Here is a 15,664-nt window from a genome sequence, read left to right as displayed (position 1 = left end):
TGTAAACTAGTGGCTTAAAAAGGGCGTAGTTCCTCACCTGGATGTTTTCTCTTATGTATACAGCATAATCGTCATTGCTCTGAAAATCAGATCTCTTTTTAAACGTCTGACTCTCAGTGACTACAACCCCAGGAGGCTGGCATGCGAGAAAAGGAATGTTAGTCACCTATTAAAGGAAAAGTAAATCTATATCTAATCTTTTGGATCAGGCTATGTCTGCATGTGTATTTAAACATATGACATATTTAGGGATGTTAATTTAGTACAATTAATTATTTAAAAAAGTAATCATTTAAAAATGGAACCATGACAATGTTTAATGTTTGACAGCCCTAATCATTATTATATTATAAACCCACCACATGGAAGGCTGGCTCAGGCTCCTCTAGCTCTTCCAGCACTTCTTCATCAGAATATTCATCTGACACCGTGTCTGCATCTGAGAGATCAGTAATATGAACATCTGGATGGTCGAGCAACCAGCCCACCAAAGCTTCAACACCTAAAACACAAGCACACATCACACCTGACTAAGTTGAATACTGTAATTATGAATGACTCTTTTGCTTTTAAAGACTTGCTTCAGACCTCTGAGCAAGACAGGACAATTTAACAAATGTAAAAAATCTAAGCTGGTGCTGCATTACCTGGCACTCCAGAGGCGCCTGTGGTTCCAGCCAGTGATTTAAGGGCAAACTCTATGCTTTTTCTCTGAAAGCCCATCTCCATGAGCTGCAAGACGATGGGTGCAGGGGGCACTGGTGAGGTCTTTTGTTTCTTTTGCTTGGGTGGACGCATGTGCTGCACAGTGATGGGTGTGGTGGCCTCGCTGGAGCTGCTGTCCTCAAACAGAGGGGAGGACGGGTGTGTGGACTCCACCGCCAGGTACTGACAAACTGCCAGAGCCGCTGCCTAAACACACACAAGACTTAGTGAGGACAAATTTAGGAAAATAGTAGAATTGTGGTGGAGCATAGTGTTTAAAAAAATCTGAAAATGGTTGCAGTTTTTTAACTGATCCATGAGCTATTTTTATTGTGGCATTTACATTAACATTTATGCATTTGGGAGACACTTTAATGTAAAGTTACTTCAAGTGAATTAAAGCTATTTAAAAAGTGCAAACTGACCTCCATCTCCTGCCGGTGGAAGATGGCTTTGATGGGGGAAGGTTGAGTGGACGCTGACAGCAGCTGCTGGAGGAGAATTAGAGGTGGCTGAAGACCCTCAGGAGACAAATCCCCCACATCAGGAGATGACACACACTGATCCTCTGAACACAAACACACATAAACACTGATAAGCACAAAGACATTCAACAGCATGGAAATGTCAGTGGACAGTGAGAATGTCTAAGAGTAATGCTATGTAAGTATTATTATAAAAAAAAAAATTTGATTTCAATTTCAGCCACTTTCATATGTGGAAATGGTGGATGACAGTTACAAAAAAAATCTGAAAAACAAAAAAACAAAGCAAAAAATACAAAAATGCATAGATTTGGAATAGCACACTTTGGCCTGCGATCTAAAAGTAGCCTACAAGAGAGCAACAGAATAGACATGCAGACAAGAGGATTCTGGTCTTACCGGTGGGGTTGGGGCTGATGTCTATGACAGCTGCCTGAGAGAGGATCTGCCGGAGTTTGTCCTGGTGTGACAGCAGAGCCCGCGCTGCTTTCAGAACATACAGCCTGAGCTGCTGACACCTCAACAAATGCACATCCACCTGGTCTGCTGCAATGGTAAACAAACAAAGCAGAAAATATATTAGTGTGGAACAGATACACCTCTTTTTGCCTCTTCCACTGTCTTTTAAAATGAAAATAAAATGAAAATATTGATGATTTGACTGAACGGAACAAGGAGGATGTTCACATGATCAAATGTGTGGAATGTTTTCTGGATTTCCTTCTGACAAACTGGAAGCATTTTATTGCTTTCCATCAGATCACATCATAATAAGTGTGTGTGTGAACTTGAGTGAATCAGTTCGAGTGCTGTACCCGTAAGTCCTCTGCTTAGGGATTTCTTCATGTGTTGTTTCTCCAGCTTGCTCCCTGCTAAGTTGACCAGCTGAGCCCAGACAGTCAACATCGGCTCAGTGAAGGGCAGGTTCTGTACACTGAATGGTACCATGTGAAGCTGCCAACATATCCAGAAAAAAAACATATTAAATCAACCACAGAGAAAAAAAAACATCACTGACATTACATATCGTCATGACCAGACTAAATTTGCTGAATTTCTTTTTTTTTTTAAACTGATTTTGGGAGTAAAAAAATAAATCAGTGGAATCTTTACAGAATTATTAAATCATCATAAAATGTTCTACATGGAGCACAGAATATTAGTGATAGATCAATATATATCTGCCAGGCTAAGTAAGTGTCTGATATTTCAACATTTTGCACTTGATCTGATTAAAAGAATGCACATTTTGCACATTCTCCCTTAAGCCAGTTCCACAATTTACCAACAGCCTTGTAAATGAAGAATGCAAGTAAACACTGTGTAAAATAAGTGTTAATTTAATTTCAAAAATTTCTCAAATGTCTAATTTGCAAATAATTTAATTGTATTATTTATATACTGTATATATTTATATATATACACTATGTATATATACAGTACTGTGCAAAAGTCTTAGGCACATAAGATGTTTCACAAAAACATTTGTCTTAACATGGTTAATTATATCTTCAGCTTTAGTGTGTCAATAGGAAATATAAATGTTTGACTCCCAAACATTACTTTTGCAAATAGAAAAGATTAGAATAGAAGAACAGGGAGCTCTGCAACAGATGTCATGGCCCCCACAAAGCCCCCCACTGAACATCATGTCTGTCTGAGATTACATGAAGAGACAGAAGCAACTGAGACAGCCTAAATAAACTCAGCAAAAAAAACAAACGTCCCTTTTTTAGGACACTGTATTTTAAAGATCATTTTGTAAAAATCCAAATAACTTGTAAAGGGTTTAAACAATATTTTCCAAGCTTGTTCAATGAACCATAAACAATTAATGAACATGCACCTGTGGAACGGTCATTAAGACACTAACAGCTTACAGAAGGTAGGCAAATAAGGTCACAGTTATAAAAACTTAGGACACTAAAGAGACCTTTCTACTGACTCTGAAAAACACCAAAAGAAAGATGCCCAGGATCCCTGCTCATCTGCGTGAATGTGCCTTAGACATGCTGCATGGAGGCATGAGGACTGCAGATGTGGCTAGGGCAATAAATTGCAATGTCCGTACTGTGAGACACCTAAGACAGCAATACAGGGAGACATGAAGGACAGCTGATCTTCCTCACAGTGGCAGACCACGTGTAACAACACCTGCACAGGATCGGTACATCCGAATATCACACATGCGGGACAGGTACAGGATGGCAACAACAACTGCCTGAGTTACACCAGGAATGCACAATCCCTCAATCAGTGCTCAGACTGTCCGCAATAGGCTGAGAGAGGCTGGACTGAGGGCTTGTAGGCCTGTTGTAAGGCAGGTCCTTACCAGACGTCAACGGCAACAACGTCGCCTATGGGCACAAACCCACCTTCGCTGGACCAGACAGGACTGGCAAAAAGTCTCCTTTTTTGCTGAGTTTAAATAGAAGAACTGTGGTGAATTCTCCAAGAAGCTTTGAACATCCTATCTGCCAACAACCAAGAAAAACTGTGTCCAGGTGTACCTAGGATAATTGGTGCTGTTCTGAAGGCAAAGGTTGTCACACCAAATACTGATTTAGCTTTTTTTATGTTTACTGAACTCTGTATGTCATTAAGTGATAAATGAAAACTATTTGTGTCATTATTTTTTAAGGCATCCTAACTATGCAACATTTTTCACAAGAGCCTAAAACTTTTGCACAATACTATGTGTACACACACACACACACACACACACACATATATATATACACATATATATATATATATATATACACACACACACACATATACATACATATATACATACGTGTGTGTGTGTGTGTGCGCGCGTGTAAAACAGTATTATATTACATAATATCAACCATCAGCCACCACTATAGGAGTACCATACTCATATTGGAAGCTGAAATCATTATCAAATTAGCCAAAATTTATTTAAATATTTACTATTCTGCTGAAAAATCTACAGGAAATCTGTGAAAAGAGCCCTGCAGGAGCAGATTCCATGTAGGCATATCAATGTAATAAGTCTTTCAACAAGTCCTGGCATCCTGGGATGCATTTGCAAAGATAAGACTTTTTTTGTGGTCATGCCACAAATTACAGCCTGCTCTCCATCTGCATCTTTCATGTTAAAGCATATGTACCGGTTTGAGCTGACTTAGCAGGCACACTTTGCAGGTCCTCATCTCGTGGAATTGCACAGTGATTCGTCCTTTAGGTGTGATGCGGGTTACAGTGCCTTCTCCATACTCCTCGTGAACAACCGGCCCACCCAGACGCAGGCGCCCATCAATCCCACCAATGACGGCCAAAACAGCCATCAGACTGCCCACCGCTGGGGCTTCTGCATTGGGGAGGAAGTCTTCAAGATGAGCCTGATAGAAATAGTATGGAAGAACTCTACTTAATCTGCTTTGCGAAGTCACAAGAGATGACACTGTTTACAAATCCTAAGAACATTATCAAGTTTTCATAAACATTAACATTCCTGTAGTTTTAAAACTAATGAATGAGAACACATCAAAATATGGATCTGTACCACTTCTGTGTGTCTCCCTGCCATGACATCACTGATACCGCTGAGTTGGGAGTTAATGTATTCGTTAATGAGGCCATTCCATTGGCCGAGGGAGTGAAGTGTACGCAGTACGGACACTATTTCCTCTGCTAGTGTACTGCTGTGAGTGGCTGTCAGAGATGCTTGAGGGCGGGACTTCCTTCTACGCACAGAACCTTCTGCAAAGCACAAAATGAGGCAATATTAAAGTAACTGACAAAACAACGCCACACAACCTCTACACCAGTGATGGGCAACTGGCGGCCCCATTGAATATGGCCCGTCGGACAAGACTGAGGATTGATTTTAGATAACTGAAAAAGAGATAATGTAAAGATTGCATTCAGGCTATAAAGTTATTACAACTATCCACCAGAAGAGGTCGCTTGTTCTTAGCAGACCTGCTGATCACTGTAGGATTCTAGCATGCAACATCTTACACTTGTTCATCATTTGTAAGGTAAATTGAGCAAAATTTTACCTCAGCTATTCAGCGAGCTAGTGCGCACTAACGTTAATGTACGCAGGGTAAACCCATGCCTTTTGTTTGCTTGGATACAAAATCTGTCATTAAAGATTTAAATATGATTTGCCATTACAAAACCACTGATCAACTGATCAAAGAGACGTACAGTATGAGATACGTACACCAGTGCTGCCAGAGCTGCTCTTCACACAGATGTAAGGGTAAAATATGTCAGCATCAAAACTTTTTACAAAATCTGTGACAGCGCAAGGATCACCAAAGACACTATACTGTTTCACTCGTGCTTGCGTAAAACAAAAAAGTCATTGTCAGATGAAGAAACTTTAAAGTTTCGCTATTTCGCTATTGAGATGCCTGTCTGATTGTTGAAAAGTCTTGCGAATAGTGAGAATGCTTCTCTGACGCACGGGACTGTTCGCTCAGTGCGTGTTGCGGGGCCGGTGTGGTACTGAAATGCTATGTTCTTGTATCCAGTATTGTTATTGATGATAATATTTGTATTTTGACGATAATATTTAGATTTTAATACCCATAAGCTGTTTTATGAGATGGGGCTGAAAATGTTTTCGCGTGTTGCAAATGTACAGACAATGCAAATGAGATACATTTTCTTGAACATTTCAGTTTGAAATCTATTACTTGTCAATTGAAAATGAATTGGTATATTTGAACTGCATGTTTTAGTAAATATGCAATTTAAACAAAAATAATTATGTTTTTATAAATATTATTAAATAAAAAAAACATAATATAGTTAACAAAATATTTAAAAGCACATTGCTTTGGGGGGCCTGGGTAGCTCAGTAAGTACTGACGCTGACTACCACCCCTGGAGTTGTGAGTTTGAATCCTGGGCATGCTGAGTGACTCCAGTCAGGTTTCCTAAGCAACCAAATTGGCCTGGTTGCTAGGGAGGGTAGAGTCACATGGGGTAACCTCCTCGTGGTCACAATTAGTGGTTCTTGCGATCAATGGGGCACGTGGCAAGTTGTGCGTGGATCGCGGAGAGTAGCATGAGCCTCCACATGCTGTGAGTCTCCGCGGTGTCATGTACAACGAGCCACGTGATAAGATGCGCGGATTGACTGTCTCAAAATCAGAGGCAACAGACTTGTCCTCCGCACCCGGACTGAGGTGAGTAACCGTGCCACCACGAGGACCTACTAAATAGTGGGAATTGGGCATTTCGAATTGGGAGAAAAGAGGATAAAAAATATATATATATATATATAAATAAAAAAGCACATTGCATTAGTTGTGCATTAGTTGTGCATTATCCACAATGAGGAAATTGAGTAAGGGGTGAACATTGCGAGTGCATATTTGTAATCCAGCCCCTTGGTAGAAAGAAGAAAAAAAACGTTCGCCCTCGCCACCTTCAAAGTCGCCCATCCCTGCTCTACACCATCTCTAATCAAAGAGTTTCAGAGCATATAGCTCATCATAGCCCATAATCAGAAATGTAACACGGGCAAAATAGCTCGTAAAAAGAGTGTTTTAGGCAAATGTATGGTACCTCTGAGAAGGGGCAGATCTGAGGAACAAGTGCTCAGCAGGCTGCCCAGGAAGCCAAAGAGTTTTTCCACTAGGAACTTCATATCTTGAGAGCGATCCGTTTTATCCCATGATGGCAACACTGCCTGCAGCAGCCGCAGGGCAAGAATCTGCCAGGGAGGATGGGTGGGTTAAAATGTGGTGCAATGGTGATCTTGTGAGCAGCGCAAAACTGTAACACACAGCAAATGTGGTATCTACAAAGATGTTGGGCGGATACCTGTCTCTGTAGTGTGACGGCAGTGAAGGACTGATGGCCCTCCACAATGCGGATGAGCAGATTGATCCAGGCAGAGGAGCTGAGAGTACTGCACATCTGAGGCATAAGAGCTATACTGCGAATAAACCCCAGAGTGCACCAGCTCCTGTGCTGTTCACGGGACACCAGCTTGTAAGATGAACAACCTGAAAACAAAAATATAAGAGAAAAAAAAAAAAACTCAAGCTGCATTTAGGGACATAGGGATACTTTGTCCAATCATGTCTAAAATACTAAGCATGTCTAATTACACCAATGCTTACTGCATATTTTATGGCTTAATTGTACTTGGCAACTTTGAATGTGGCAGTTCTATAATTTTACATTTTGCTACAGCTGTTTGAAATCCTGTATTCGTACATGTTCACATCAAGTACTGTAAACATTTGCATGTTTTGTATGTAACATCATCTTAGGACTCAATGCTGAGTTACCAGTCTTCCCATTGGCTCCACTCTCCACCAGTATCCTGAGCAAACCACACAGAGTGCTGATGGCCTCAGCCTGCATCACTTCAGCATGAATCCCAGAAGACAGAGAGAGTGTCTTCAACAGATTAACTGTACTGGTCAACATGATCGCAGTGGGGTGAACACTCTTCTCCATCACCTCCCCTTCTGAGACAGACCAGAGAGAAAGAGAGCATGTAAAATCAATGAATGACCAGGTAGACTGAAGTAAAACAGTTAAGACAGGGCAGCAAAAGATCAAGTCTTTTACGTTCTCTGGAATGGCACTGTGCCAAAGCAGAAGGACAGCACTAACCTGTGTCATCTTCAGTGTCTGAGTCCTCTGTGGTGGGTTGGGTGGCAGGTGGGGGCTCAGCCAGTTTAAGGTCGTATTTACCCTCTTTTCCCATCCTGTAGGAGTTGGTGCTGCTGGTGTCCCACTGGACTCGAATCCAGCCATCTTCCCCCAACTCCCCAATCACACGGCCCAGGCCTGGGGGTGGGCCATCCTAGCACACATCATACAGGTACATGAATGAACCGACTTACCACTATCAGGGTTCTAGACTGCTAAACTGCTAGATGCCCATATCCACCCACTGAATGCATAATTCATACATGAAGTACATATACATAAACACACGTAACTCACTTGGTCTCCCCACTTCCAGTCAGGTCCTCTCATCACCCTAGTGCCGATCTTCATCATAGCTGCCAGCTCAGGGCCAGAGGCAGGAAGAGGAGTGGGGGTCGACTCCTTCCTGGACTCCTCAAGCACTGTAGCAGAGCCTCCATGAGCTCCAGAGCTCAGTTCCTCCTCACTGCTGTCAGAGCTGGGACCTGTGAAACACCACCAACACATTCATATACAAAGAAGAACAAAAATGTCTTCTTCTATAAGGCCCATCTGACCCTAAAGAACAGAATCACTTTAACAATATAGGATAAAGCCCATCTGAGCCTATAGTAGAGTCCATCTGACTCTATAGGATAGAGCCCATCTGACCCTACATAGGAGAGTCCATGTGACCATTTTGAATAGAGCCCATCTGAGCCAATAGTAGAGAGTCCATCTGACCCTATAGAATAGAGCCATCTGGCCCTACAGAAGAGCCCATCTGACCCTATTGAATACAGACCACCTGAACCTAGAGTCCATCTAACCCTATAGAGGAGCCCTTCTGACCCTACAGAATAGAGCCCCATGATAGAAGAGACTCCATCTGACCCTATAGAAGACCGCATCTGACCCTATAGAAGAGTCCTTCTAACCCTATAGAAGACAGCCTATCTGGTCCAATACAAGGGAGTCATTTAACCATATAGAGCCCATCTTACTCTATAGAAGAGCTTATCTGACCATACAAAAGAGCCCATCTGACCCTACTGAATACAGACAACCTGAACCTAGAGTCCATCTAATCCTATAGAGGAGACCATCTGACCCTATAGAATAGAGCCTTATCACAGAAGAGACTCCATCTAAGCATATAGAACAGGGCCCATCTGACCCTATACAACAGAGTCCAACTGACCCTACAGAACAGCCTATCTGACAATATAAAAGAGTCCATCTAACCCTATAGAAGGGAGTCCATCTAAAGCTAAAACAAACAGAGCCCACCTGACCCAACAAAAAAGTCTAACCCTACAGAATAGAGCTCATCTCACCCTACAGAAGAGACCATCTGACTCTAAGAAAAGAGCTAATCAGACTCTAGAAAGAGCTAATCTAAGGATGATGCTGACCGATGAGTCTGAGGACACTCTGGGATAGGGCGAGGATGCCAGAATTCAGTAGCAGGCTGAGGCTGTTGGCTCCGTGTTTGAGAGTGAGCATGTGGAGCATGGACAGCAGGAAGCGTGCCTGAGGGATGGTACCCAGACTGGGGCCTGCTGGGTTCTCATTCGTGATAGTCTGCAGAGGAACCGGCTGCACACCTAGAAGAGAAGCAGACACAACACTTAGCAATACTGCACTAAATAGATACTCTTAATTACAGTATCTGCGTAATGGAATTTTATCAGAGTTTTTGAATTCAAACATACCCAGCTCTTTGAATTTGACGCTGGCCTCTAGCAGGATGTTGCGGATGTTCTGAATGGCCCAGGCATAGAGCTTACCAAAGGTCACCTCCAGCAGCATGCGGTTAAATGGAGGAATTAGATCTACATTCTTCAGACAGTCAGAAAGAGGCTCCCTATTGAGGTTACAAAACACAATAGTACATCAGACAAAACTGATCTGAAATCCCAATAACATGAGATTTAAAATAAATAACTTACTGCAGTGCATGCAAAACATTTATTTTGTACTTACCCAATATTGGCCCCTTCAGGTATGACCCTCTGCCAGCCACAGAGCATGGCGTACTGTACAGAGGGCAGGAGGAAGCTTTTGGATGCCAGCTTCAGCATGGTATCTATTCCCTCCAGCCTGACCTCAGCACGCTCCAGCTGGATGCAAGAGTGATATACTGTTAGACCATCGCTATAGTTCTTTGTGGAATGGTGTTAGAAATTTCTTTTTTTTTGGGGGGGGGGGGGGGGGGGGATACACAGGTCCCTTTTATGTTCAAAACCACTCTTACAGGTAACATGCAAAACCAAGCCATGTAAAACCCTTTAACTACCTGTTTAAGGAGGCATTTCCTCATCTTCTCCACATCCAGTGGCTCCTCTTTCAGAGCAAACTCCACGATGGTGCTCATGAGGCTAGACTGAGAGAAGGAGCCTTGAACACTGTATCTCAACCAGCGATACTTCTGAACACAGCCTATGGTGTTCAGCAGAGGCTGCCACTTATCCTGCAACAAACACAAACAGGTTACCGTGCGCAAAGCACAAAGCAGCATTACATTACCAAAGGTACCAAAATAACACACTCTACCGATGTGTCTGCCTTGTTGATTGTTGCCAAAATGAATGCTAAAATTATAGAGGCTTTATTAAATAAAGTTCATAAAATACATTATAAAATAAAGTTAACATTTTGTGACATTTTATAAAAGGCATATATGAATCCCCAAATCAAAGTGTAACATGTAAATGAAAAATATGCTCTGTAGAAAGTGAAAGGTTTTTAAAGTAACTTTGAAAATAGAGCAACTGTAGGCTTAAAACATACAGAACACATCACTAAGATGTCAGAGCCAGACATGCAAGAGTTATTTATAGACACACACCACAGCTGTGATACACTCTCATTAGATGTCACTGAGATAAGCGTGATTCAATTAGTGCGAAGATAGAGAGCAAGAGAGAGTGTGCACATATGCACGAGAGAGACAGCAAGCAAGCTGTCTGGAGAACGTCAAACCTTTGAGGATTTGACAGTGGTTTGTTTCTTGTCCACAGGGATGGGGTTGATTGGAGCAGGTGACTCCTCATTGGTCCCTTCCCTCTCCAGTTTACACTCCTCCAGATCAGCTGACTCTGATTTCTTAGGCACTAAGAGATGAAGCAAAACCATGCTTTAACACAGATGGAATACCATGTTTATATTTAACAACCCATAATTATTCGTTACCTCTCTTTTTGCGACGGTCTCTGATGAGTTTCTGTGTGATCCTCTTCCAACGAGGCTGAGAGCTCAGCAGCTTCAGTTTGGACACTATGGACAGGTCATTACTGACCGCAGGCCTGAGCTCATTAAACAGGAAACGCAGCCTCTCGATCACTGGGGCACACACCTCCTTATAAGAGCGGCCCTGTTCCTGATGCGTCTGTGCCAGAGAGAGGAAAAGGAACAGGTCAAAGGGCAGGTCATGAAGTCATCTTAAAGTAATTGATGATGATCATTCAAAATCATTCACAATCGAAAAATCATTCACAGTCATGGGAAAAAGTATGTGAACCCTTGGATTTACCATGGATTTCTGCATAAATTGGTCATAAATTTGATCAGATCTTCAAATAAATTACAATAAGAGACAAATTGACAGTCCGCTTAACACACAAACAATGATATACTCCAACCTACAGTCTGAATGCTTGCATGGTGTGCTCAATAAAGACATGAAAATCTCTGATCATGTGTGCTATTTGTTTAAGCAGTCTGTCTGTCTATTGCTGTGACTTGGTTGAAAATCAGATAAAAGTTTATGATCAATTTAGACAGCTTGGCAAAAATCCAGATAAATCCAAGGGTTCACATACCTTTATCCAGCAACTATATATCTAAAAAGGAAATAGGGACAATGTCAAAATGCATTTTCAAATTGCTAACTCTTTGCTCACTTTTATCAAAGAACACTTGGCCTGGTACACCATTCGACACACATCAATCACAGATTTGGGGAGGGACCTCTGTTTCCCCTGGTCCACACCCAAGGCACATTGATCAACAAGTGATAGGGCAACATGACCTGTAAAAAAAATTATAATTATTATAAATCTTTTAATGGAATTACACACTTAAAAAATATTCACACTGTGTTGCAAACTGATCGAGGTAAGGATTTCGGCTAGACCAGTTTGATTGAGCAAGATTCTTGAAACAAACAAAAAACATGAATATACTAAACACTAAGCATTTACTTTAGTGAATGGTGGTTACTAGATTACCAAGGTCCTGGTGCTTGAGAAGACAGCAGAGCAGCAGGCGGCCCACTTCCTCTACAGGGTGTTCTAGCGGAAAAATGATGGGGGTGATGAGATGATATTGTTTACAGCACCGCTCGATTTGGCATAAAAAATCCTGCAACACCAAAAAAAAAAAAAAAAAAAAAAAAGAGGAAGCATCCAACATGTCATAATCATTATCATTAAGAAAACATCCCAGTCAAAATATTTATAAAACAGATTGCTCCGACTCAAATCTGACTGAATGAGACACGTTTAAAGCTATTGTATAATAACTGTTAAACGTACACACCTGCCACCACACATTAATTTAATTCTATATTAATGTGCAGTTGATTTTTCTGATATTAAGGTTTAATGATTAACAAATTAATTTATTGAATACTGGTGTACAGTATTATTATACTGCTTTTCCTGGCATTTATAAAAGCACTCAGCTTTGTGTCGTGCCTTACAACCCCCTTACAACAATAGCTCACCCAAAAATGCAAATTCTCTCATCATTTACTCACCCCATGCCATCCCAGATGTATATGACTTTCTTCTGCTGAACACAAATGAAGATTTTTAGAAGAATACGTAGGTCCATACAATGTATGTGAATGGTAGCCAGAACTTTGAATCTCCAAAGATTACAAAAAGCATACAAATAATCCATACAACTCCAGTGGTTAAATCCATGTCTTCAGAAGCGATATGATAGGTGTGGGTGAGAAACAGATAAATATTAATGTCCTTTTTCACTATAAATCTCCACCTTCACTTTCACTTCCACATTCTTCTTTTGTTTTTTGGCAATTTGCCTTCTTTGTGCATATTGCCACCTACTGGTCAGGGCTCGTCAAAGGTGGAGATTTATAGTAAAAAAAAAAATTAAAAAAAAAAAAAAAATATTGATGTTTCTCACCCACACCTATCATATTGCTTCTGAAGACATGGATTTAACCACTGGAGTCATATGGATTACTTTAAGTCACCATTCACTGTCTATTGTATGGACCAACAGAGCTGAGATATTCTTGTAGAAATCTTCATGTGTTCTGCAGAAGAAAGTCATACACATCTGGGATGGCATGAGGGTGAGTAAATGATTGTTGGTTTTTTGGGTGAACTATCCCTTTAACCATGGTGAAGTCACTGACTTAAATCTGACTCTGACCAATTAATCATTTTATATATATATATATATATATATATATATATATATATATATATATATATATATATATATTCGTTTTATTTTATTTTTTTAGATTTTCAATTTGGACAGCTTCACAAAGATGGGCTACATTACAAAAGATAATTCAAATATCTTAAATTATTCATCTTTGATTGCCTCTGACCTTCACAGTATGGTCCTGGGTGTTGTTGTCAGCGATGGCCTGCAGGAAGGGCTGAGCATGATCACTAAGGGTGATTCTTCGGCAGTACAGTTTGGCTTTGTCTGGTGTGGTGGTCCCTGGAGAGCTGCATTGGTCCTCATCCTTCTCCTCATTATAATTATAGTGGATTTGACTCATCTGCAGACCACCGAAGAAGATCGATGACTGCAGCCATTCTGGAAGATAGAAAGCATAAAGGTGTAAAAAGTACTTTTGCTTACTGTTTTAAGTCTGTTTTAAGCCAATGTGTTTTGTCTTATTATTATTATTACTATTTGAAGGTTGATTTAGTCTATTTAATAGACACAACTAGACTTTTGCTATACTTAAATACAAATGAATATACTCACTAGCACATTCTATCTCTATGCGGGACAGAGGGGTGCTCAAAGCCAGATATGAGGCATGCAGCCCAAGCAGCAGACCCAGGTTTCTCTCAGCATCGATCAGAGGAGAGGACAGACTGCTCAAGTCAGGTGTCGTCACAGTCTCCTGGTTGGGCTGGAGACAGAAAGAACCAATAAGAAGAAGAAAATGAAGGCTGAGATCATTTTTATTATAAAGTGGATTTAAACTAAGAAGTGAATATAAAGTCAGACAGACCTCTATGTACTGGCCCACACAGAAAGATTGCATGGACTCTCTGGTGTCTTCAAACTGGAGAGCTGCTTCTAGAGCTACCACAGGGTCTTCACCTGCGAACTGGGCTGTGGAGAATAAAACAAATCTCAAACAAACTTATACAGACTCTTTACTTAAAAACACTACAAAACCAACTGAGATGTGAATAGGATGGAAATATTTCAGCCATTTCAGAAGTTTAAATCATTATACCGAGGATGCTGTTTCCAGTTAGTGTCTGAGCCTGGAAGTCTTTGATGTCATAGACCTTCCCCTCAATGACAGTCCAGAAGCCGCCATCTTTGTTATGGTTCTCCAGGTCAGCTTTGCGGATAAGCGACACTTCCTCGTTGTTCTTGGAACTCGGCCCATTGAAAAAGGAACCTGTAAAGAAAAACAGATCACATTTGTGTCTGTATCTTGTGGTTTATTTAGTGATGCCAGACTAATATCGCATCATTTTGAGATAATCGGCAGATACTGTAACTGGCCCGCTCAGCCGAAGCCCGACCAGCCCTTGTGGGACATTTCTTTTTTCAATCATTTCAAATTACCAATTGTATTGGTCATCAACCATTCAAAATAAAAACCTATATCAACCATCCATTAAGTTAATTACATTTTAGTTCAATTGAATTGAATCATTACTCAATTTACTGTATGTTGTGTACACTATAATTAATTAGTATAATTTATGAGTGTGTGGACAGATTTCCCACATACCCATGAGTCCTGGCCAGGCAAGATCTTCATTGTCGTCTCTCTCTGTACCAGGAGAGAGATGGTTGAAACGGTCCAGGTGCTCCAGGAGAGCAGCGAGCAGAGGAATGGATCCAGTCTCCTGCATCAGACCAGCATCATGGGTCAACAGCAGCACAATGGACACGATCAACTCTGGTAGCAATACACCTGGAGAATTGAAGGAATAGGGCGGTTTGCAAATTAACACATACTACAATGTTGTCTGAAGCTTTAAATGAATAAATGGGAAATGCTGGGATGTTATGACCTAACATTTTTACCTGTGAGGTCTCCCTCAATGACACGCGCCACCTCTGCAAAGTGACGGTGGCTGTTGAGGGCGATGCTGGTGGCCACAGGAAGGATATCCCCAATGTGGGTGCACAGCAAAGCCATATACTTCTTCAACAGAGACCCCACTCCCAGAATTTCAGAGTGACTCAGAGCTGTGGATAACAAGACTTACCATTAACTTGATCTGAGTGCAAGTGCTTGTAAACAAGGTCATGCTTAACGTGTTACTTACTGTATCCTCCCACACCCACAGTGCCATTGACACCCACATACAGCTTGCAGACCAGCAGCCTCTGAAAGCGAAGTAACAGGTCCAGAGAGGCCGAGCGCTCCTTACTGACCTGCTCTGTGTCTTGGCAGTTTGAAATGCGTCGTGCAACATCTTTAAGACGAGCTACGGTCTGTGAGGCAATGTTCCTACAGAGCAAAACATAAGGTCAGATCACCATGAAAAGTGTTACAATAGGACATAACCCATAACCTGCATTTTTATAATTAAAGGTGCTGTAAGCGATTTTTATATGGAAAGTATGCAAATGTTCCTACTCCCTTA

General features: G+C 41.2%; 1 protein-coding gene across 1 annotated transcript in view; it reads right to left on the bottom strand.

The window, feature by feature from the left end:
- The window catches only part of herc2 (HECT and RLD domain containing E3 ubiquitin protein ligase 2), an 85,101-nt gene that overhangs the window by 32,078 nt on the left and 37,359 nt on the right, over positions 1–15,664 (bottom strand). Inside the window, exons 21-48 of the mRNA XM_051711761.1 lie at positions 15,344–15,528; positions 15,099–15,263; positions 14,800–14,985; positions 14,290–14,460; positions 14,059–14,162; positions 13,806–13,956; positions 13,417–13,631; positions 12,056–12,188; positions 11,729–11,856; positions 11,019–11,214; positions 10,809–10,939; positions 10,123–10,296; positions 9,810–9,946; positions 9,539–9,690; positions 9,239–9,430; positions 8,142–8,329; positions 7,806–7,998; positions 7,475–7,657; positions 7,002–7,186; positions 6,744–6,891; positions 4,723–4,919; positions 4,328–4,558; positions 2,006–2,144; positions 1,590–1,736; positions 1,131–1,273; positions 648–912; positions 360–502; positions 38–136 (exon numbers count right to left, since the gene is read on the bottom strand). Coding sequence (XP_051567721.1) covers positions 38–136; positions 360–502; positions 648–912; positions 1,131–1,273; positions 1,590–1,736; positions 2,006–2,144; positions 4,328–4,558; positions 4,723–4,919; positions 6,744–6,891; positions 7,002–7,186; positions 7,475–7,657; positions 7,806–7,998; positions 8,142–8,329; positions 9,239–9,430; positions 9,539–9,690; positions 9,810–9,946; positions 10,123–10,296; positions 10,809–10,939; positions 11,019–11,214; positions 11,729–11,856; positions 12,056–12,188; positions 13,417–13,631; positions 13,806–13,956; positions 14,059–14,162; positions 14,290–14,460; positions 14,800–14,985; positions 15,099–15,263; positions 15,344–15,528 — 4,681 coding nt within the window. The remainder of the gene's footprint in view (positions 1–37; positions 137–359; positions 503–647; positions 913–1,130; positions 1,274–1,589; positions 1,737–2,005; positions 2,145–4,327; positions 4,559–4,722; positions 4,920–6,743; positions 6,892–7,001; positions 7,187–7,474; positions 7,658–7,805; positions 7,999–8,141; positions 8,330–9,238; positions 9,431–9,538; positions 9,691–9,809; positions 9,947–10,122; positions 10,297–10,808; positions 10,940–11,018; positions 11,215–11,728; positions 11,857–12,055; positions 12,189–13,416; positions 13,632–13,805; positions 13,957–14,058; positions 14,163–14,289; positions 14,461–14,799; positions 14,986–15,098; positions 15,264–15,343; positions 15,529–15,664) is intronic.

The sequence above is a fragment of the Myxocyprinus asiaticus genome, chromosome 12 (genome assembly GCF_019703515.2).
Source record: "Myxocyprinus asiaticus isolate MX2 ecotype Aquarium Trade chromosome 12, UBuf_Myxa_2, whole genome shotgun sequence".
NCBI classification, from domain to species: Eukaryota; Metazoa; Chordata; class Actinopteri; order Cypriniformes; family Catostomidae; genus Myxocyprinus; species Myxocyprinus asiaticus.
Note: the sequence above shows the minus strand (reverse complement) of the source record. Positions and strands in the feature narration are given on the sequence as shown.